The sequence below is a fragment of the Herpailurus yagouaroundi genome, unplaced genomic scaffold (assembly GCF_014898765.1).
Source record: "Herpailurus yagouaroundi ecotype Mexico unplaced genomic scaffold, PumYag 208, whole genome shotgun sequence".
Classification (NCBI taxonomy): domain Eukaryota; kingdom Metazoa; phylum Chordata; class Mammalia; order Carnivora; family Felidae; genus Herpailurus; species Herpailurus yagouaroundi.
In genome coordinates, this window is record NW_024412439.1 from 10,670,293 (window position 1) to 10,676,368 (window position 6,076).

Genomic DNA, 6,076 nt, shown 5'->3' on the forward strand with positions numbered 1-6,076 from the left:
GGGGGGGGGGGTTGAAGTAGACTTTCGTACATTTCTCGGACTATTTTTTTAGATGTTTCTCTTTTTATACGAAGAATCTCTATCTCCTGGGCCCTTCCCAACCCTGAAATGTGACCTCCTCCTCTGTCCGTCCAACTCTGTCCTGTGCAGGGTAGCGGTGGTCAGCGGTACCCTGGGAGGAGGAAGGGCTGGGCACCCTAGACAGCAAAGGAAGGTGGGGTGTTCGGTCTCGGGGGCCCGTGTAGCTGCTTTTGTTACTCTATTTATTTAGTCACCTGTCTAAGACACCAAATAAAGCAATAGAGGCCAACTGCGCACGCCTCTGGCTCCTTTCTTTGGGAGGGAGGCAGGCAGTGAGGGAGAGAACTGAGGCAGCAGCGAGGCACGGCTGGCGAGAACCTTTACTTGTGAGGCAGGCAGTGGGCCTCCGAGAGCAGCCGCCGCCTGGGGGCCAGGCCCTCCTTAAGGCAGAACGAGGGGGCTGGGCTTTGGCTTGGGAGAAGGCACGGGGGGGGGGGGGCCGGCGGGCAGGTGGCGGGGAGTCCTCAGAAGCCGAGGGGGTTGCTGGTGACCACACCGCCTCGCTCCACCAAGGCCGTGGAGATGCTTTTGAAGTTCCGGAAGAGCTCCTGTTGCTGCGGGTCAGACTGCAGAGCGGTCATGGTCTCCCGGACCCGCGCGGCCGCCTGGGGAAGAGGGCAGGAGAGGTCCAGGCCTGCGCCTCTGGCCCCCCCCGCGCGCCCTCGGTAACCCCGAGCCTCACCTCGATACACCAGCTGTCGCAGAGCATCTTCTCGTGCTGGGCTGTAGGGTGGCCCTCGCTCAGGGATCTCGAGGCCCTGGTGCACGGCAAGAAGAGACCACACAGCTGGGCTGGGAGCCCCGACCCGGGACCCCTGCGGCTCAGGCCTCCCACGCCACCCCCTCACCTGGACAGCACTACCACCATGGTGTAGAGGTCAATGGCACTGTCTGCCAGACGCTGCAGCACAAACTGTTCATCTGTCGGGTACGTGGGACGGCGGGGGGGGGGTGTCAGCCGCAGGGGGAGGGGGCGGGGGGGGGGGGGGGGGGCGGGGGGGTAGATCTCACTCACTGACAATCCCCTTCTTGTGTTTTATCAGCTTGGCCTCCACCACGGCGGCGAACTGCTCCAAGGCCTGCACCACCTGCCCCGAGAGGAGAGGGGCTGGGGGAGGGAGCCCAGCCGCACGGGCCCTCCGCCGCCTCCTTCAGGCCCGCCCGACTACTCACCAGCTCCCCGCTGCGGCTCAGCTCCTGGTGGATGACGCCGCTGAGACTCAGGCCACTGCCCAGCCCTGCCCGCCTGAGAGGACGGGGAGAGTGACGGGTTAGTGGCCGCCCCGTGCCCCTACCAGCCCCACCCCGGCTCTGAGCTGACCTCCTCAGCTGCTTGCCCGCCTCGCCTAAGAGAAGGCCGGCGTTCCCAAAAGGATTCTTCAGGGCATTGCCGAGTCCAGAGAGTTCCTTTCCTTTGTCCTGTGTGGGGAGAGGGCCTAGTGCTCAGGACATGCTCTTCTCCCCACTCCCACCCCTCCCCCCCCCCCCCCTTGCCCCGTAACAAAAAACCCTGCAGAGCCACAAACAGTCGGAGAATGTCGTTCGTCCCTTCGAAGATCCGGAAGATGCGAAGATCTCGGAGAATGCGCTCCACCCCAGGCTCCTGCCACAGGAAGGCAGAACGTACGCCCCTGCCGAGGTGCACCCACCTGCCCCTCCCCCCCTTCCCAGCCGTGGCCAACCGGGGCACGGAGCCAGCCTGTACCATCATGAAGCCCATGCCGCCCATGATCTGGATGCACTCGTCGGTCACCTTCCAGGCTGCCTCCTGGGAACAGAGAGCCCTGTAAGACTGGTCTTGGAGCCAAGCTCCCACGCTGGGTTCTCCCGCCCTGTGGGCCTGGGACCTCACCGAGCCAAAGATCTTACTGATGGCGGCTTCTATCTGGAAGTCCGTGGATCCCTGGTCCATGTTGGCACTCACCATGTAAGCCATGGACTGAGGTTGCAGGGTGGGGACACGGAAAGGAAAAGCAGCGCGTCAGACTCGACCCGACCACCTGCGTCTGCCCTAGCTCCTCGTGGCCCTGGCCTTCACCTTCTAGCTCCACCCATCAGGCACGGTGAAACACTGGGTCCCCCGAGTCAGTTCATTGGGGGCTTCTGGGCATCTGACTTCTTTGAAGGGGGTGAAGAGGTAGGGGCGGGGGTGCAGGCGGAATAAACTTCAGCTACTTCCGGAAGCATCTCCGAACGGCACGGCTCTCCCCCTCGTGCAGCGACTGAGCTGACTACGCCTCCCCGCATCCCCTAGGGCATTGGTGTGAAGCTGGAGACCCACTGCCCCAGGTGCTGCTGGGGGTCGTGGTCCGGACGACGGGGAAGAAGGCCCCGGGGCTCTGGGGAGCGCGGCGCGGGAAGACTCTCACCTCAGTCACGTAGTGCAGTATAGCCATCCGGGCCAGCTTCTCCTGGATCAGCCCAAAGTTGTGAATTTTATCCCCAAACTGGGTGCGATTCGTAGCATGATCCACCTGGAAGAAGGCACACGGGCCCCACTGTGGTTAACCCAGTGCCCCCGCTCCCCGCCCCCCCCCCCCCGCCGGCAGAGGGGCTGGGCTGGACACAGACCTGAGCCATCAGGCCTGGGAGCTGCCAGCATGGGAGGGGTTTCTGGGGGGACGGGATACCCTCAAGGGGACAGGGCCACATGGGAAGGGGGACCGTGTGACTTCTGTCCAGGCATGGTACTCACCGCCTTAGCGATGATGCCCTTCATGGTGCCTGCAAGGGCCGCGGCCATGCCGAACCTTCCGTTGTTGAGAATGTGCATGGCGACCTTGAAGCCACCCCCTACCTCGCCCAGCACGTTTTCTGCCGGCACCCGTACTCCATCAAAGTACACCTCTGCCGTGTTCGAGGCCTTGATGCCCATCTTCTTCTCCGGGGGCCCGCTGTGGCAGGGTGGAGTGGAGAAGCAGAGGTGTGCTCAACAGGTCGCGGGGGTGGGGGGTGGGGGCATTTGTTGCCAGCCAAGGAGGAATTACATCGGCCAGGAAAGGGCGTGGGAGGGTGCGGGCAACTGTCCCTGCCTGCCCGGAGGGGAAGGATGCCTGGCTGTGTAGCCCACCGGATGCTGGGCTCGCTGGTTGCGGGAGCCGGACCTTTATGTTGGTTCTGTGCAGATTGGTCCCAAAGAGAACATGCCATCTAGCTCTTTGGGTTTTGCACACGTCCCCGGGGTGACCTGTGATGCCGTCTGCTCTGTGCTGCCCCCAAACCTGGCCTGACCTTTTCCTTCCTCCCCAAACCCACTCACTGGGTAACACCTCCAAAGCTCCTTTCCACCACAAAAGCTGTGATCTTCTCTTTCACAGTCCCCGTGGCTGCATCTGTAACTGGTGTCTTGGCAAAGACCGTGAAGATATCTGCCAGGCCCCCGTTACTGTGGACAAAGGAGGGCCAGTCAGGGTGCGGAGGACAGGACAGAACAGTGGGGGCCGGGAGTTGGGTGGAGGTGGACAGGAGGAAAGAAACGGGAAGATTGCCTGATCCAAATCTTGCTTCCATTGAGGGTGTAATATTTTCCACAGGGGCTGGGCACAGCCGAACTTCGGATGGAGGCTGCATCCGACCCACTGGAGGGCTCGGTTAGACAGAAAGCAGCTATGGTCTCCCCTGGAGGTAGACAGTGCCTTTAAACGGGGTCCTGATGGGCATCAGAGGCCCCTCACTGCACCTTTCCCTCCCCAACACACACACACACACACACACACACACAGGCAACTCCTTAACATCTCTGGCATCCCGTTCACCTTCTTCACATTTCCCGACCAGCACACCGATCCCTTCCCAGAATCTTGCCCAACTGACCCACCCAGCTGTGTGGTGACCTTAGTACCACTGGCCCAGGATGCCCCCAGTCCCTGGGTCTCTCGGGGCTGCCTCACCAGATGCCAGTTTGGGGAGGTACTTTTCTTTCTGAGCCTTTGTGCCAAAGAGCAGGATGCCTTTGAATCCGATGCTCTGATGAGCCCCCAGGGTGATGCCCACGCCAAGGTCATGAGTGCCCACGATCTCCACTAAGCGGGCGTACTGCGGGGAAAAGCAGGCATCCGGGGCTATTACTGGCTGCATGGGGCCGTAGCAGGGAAGTGTGGGCCACAGGCAGGGCCTGACCTGGGCAGCCCACACTGTGACTAGAGAGCCAAAATGTCACCGTGATAGAGAGGGACACGGGTGTCTCCCCAGCTCTTGGGAGAGAGGCTTCCTAACCTATTGTCAGTCTCTGCCATTAGGACTTGTGAGCCTGGGAGAAGTCCACAGCCCTAAGGGACTGTGTCCAGTTTGGTGATTTGTTTGGGACAGGTATGTGCATCCTGGGAGGGTCAACACGGGCAGGTATTTGGTGGACCTGAGCCTTGGGACAGGTGAGCAAGGAACTTAATCACGGCAAAGCTGGGGTAGACTGGGATGCTGGGAGTGACTGAGGGGACCCCCCTCACCTGGGTGTTACAGAGGCCCACGCCGCCCAGTTCGCTGGGCACTTGCAGACCAAAGGCCCCCAGCTCCTTGAGACCCTGCATAGTGGTCTCCTCCACCTTCTCCATCATGTCGTTCTTGGCAGGATCGTTGACCTCCTGGGGAGGGCGGGCACGGGATGCATCCAAGCTCCTTTTTTTTTCTTTTCCAAATTTTTCTTAAGTTTATTTATGTTGAGAGAGAGCAAGTGGGGGGAGGGACAGAGACCGGGAAAGAGAATCCCAAGCAGCGTCTACCCGGTAGCTCAGAGCCTGAGGCAGGGCCAGGACCCACGAACTGAGACATCACGACCAGAGCTGAGACCAAGAGCTGGAGGCCCAATTGACTGAGTCACCAGACGCCACCAAGCTCCTTTTAAACTGCTGAGCACCTCTGCCACCCCATCAGGAACCAAGCCATCAATTCCCCCGCCCCAGTCACTCCTCACCTCAAAGAAACGGGACACAGGCCCCACCAGCTCTTTGAGAAACTGTGTCTGCTCCTCGTTGAGCACTGTGGGGGTGGGGAAGGGCAGGCTGGTCAGGCCGCCCAGGCGGTCAAGGGAAGCTGCCTTGCCCCACCCAGCTGTGACTACCCCTTACCAGAGGGGTAAGGGAACACCTGGTCTGTGGTGAGCTGGCCCCGGAACATCCCGGCTGCAAAGGACTTCGATTCCTGCGCAGGGAGAAGGGGGTTTCAGGGAGCTGTCCGCGGTGGGTGAGCCCCTGGCTTAGCAACTCCCCGCCTGGGGGCCACCTACCGCCTTGGCCTGCTTCTCCTGGGTCGAAGCCTCAGGGGAAAGGGGATCTGACTTCTCCAGAACCGCCTGGGGAGACGTTTAGTTAGCGAGGCCGGGAAGGGGCTTCCGAGATGCCAAGAAGAGTCCAGGGGGACAGCTGGGTGGCGGCGTCGGGCGGGTGAGGCGACCTTTCCCCCAATTCCATCACCAGGGCACCCTGGCCTGACCTTTCCCCTACTTTCGGCGGCAGGTGACCAGGGTGGAGAGGGAGACCCCTGCCGGCGGCGGGGAAGGGGACGCCGGGGCGGACCCTCACTCCCACACGCCGCGCCCCAGGCCGCCGTCACTCACCTGAGTCGCCCCACTGGCATAGGGTCGCCGGGCCAGGCCGAGCGGGGTCTGCCCCAGGAGCGCACGGGGCCACGAGCTGTGGGGGAGCGGGGGTTTCAGTCCCGGCCCGGTCCCCAGGTCCAAGGCCACCCCCGCTCCGTCCCTTCTGTCGAACACACACCTTCCGACCCCCAACCTCCGCAGCTGCTGCCCCACGATCGGGGCCGTCCGTACCGCCTGCATCTTCGAACCGCTCGAGCCGCCGCCGCCTCGAGCGCGGAACCAGCGCCAAGGTCCCGTCTGCCCGAGTCTGGGCGCCCCCACCTAGTCTTGACTCTTGCTCCACAATGCACCGCGAGGTGGGCGGGCGGGGCTTCCGGCCTCGGGGGCATGCCGGGAGCTGTAGTTCCGGCGCGCCCTCGGCCTCTGTATTCTGGTTGACCTAGGGCGGTCTCCGAACGTCCC

The 6,076-nt window shown here is 62.5% G+C and overlaps 1 protein-coding gene across 2 annotated transcripts; it reads right to left on the minus strand.

Annotated features, from left to right (window-relative positions):
• Positions 1–246: 246 nt before the first annotated feature.
• ACADVL (acyl-CoA dehydrogenase very long chain) lies at positions 247–5,960 on the minus strand. 2 transcript variants are annotated; one of them, XM_040453428.1, is made up of 20 exons: positions 5,793–5,960; positions 5,633–5,708; positions 5,303–5,368; positions 5,145–5,217; positions 4,991–5,055; positions 4,527–4,661; positions 3,972–4,116; positions 3,570–3,699; positions 3,341–3,466; positions 2,777–2,975; positions 2,451–2,555; positions 1,934–2,020; positions 1,787–1,849; positions 1,583–1,684; positions 1,403–1,500; positions 1,255–1,327; positions 1,097–1,169; positions 930–1,002; positions 764–839; positions 247–686 (listed from the first exon to the last, which is right to left on the minus strand). In XM_040453428.1, exons 1-20 carry the CDS (start codon positions 5,852–5,854, stop codon positions 546–548), a joined length of 1,968 nt encoding a protein of 655 aa, XP_040309362.1. In that variant the 5' UTR covers positions 5,855–5,960; the 3' UTR covers positions 247–545. The 2 variants fall into 2 exon arrangements, 1 of the variants encoding a protein (XP_040309362.1); XR_005784078.1 differs by lacking the exon at positions 930–1,002 and having other exon boundaries at positions 613–686; positions 5,793–5,854.
• Between the last annotated feature and the right edge of the window lie 116 nt (positions 5,961–6,076).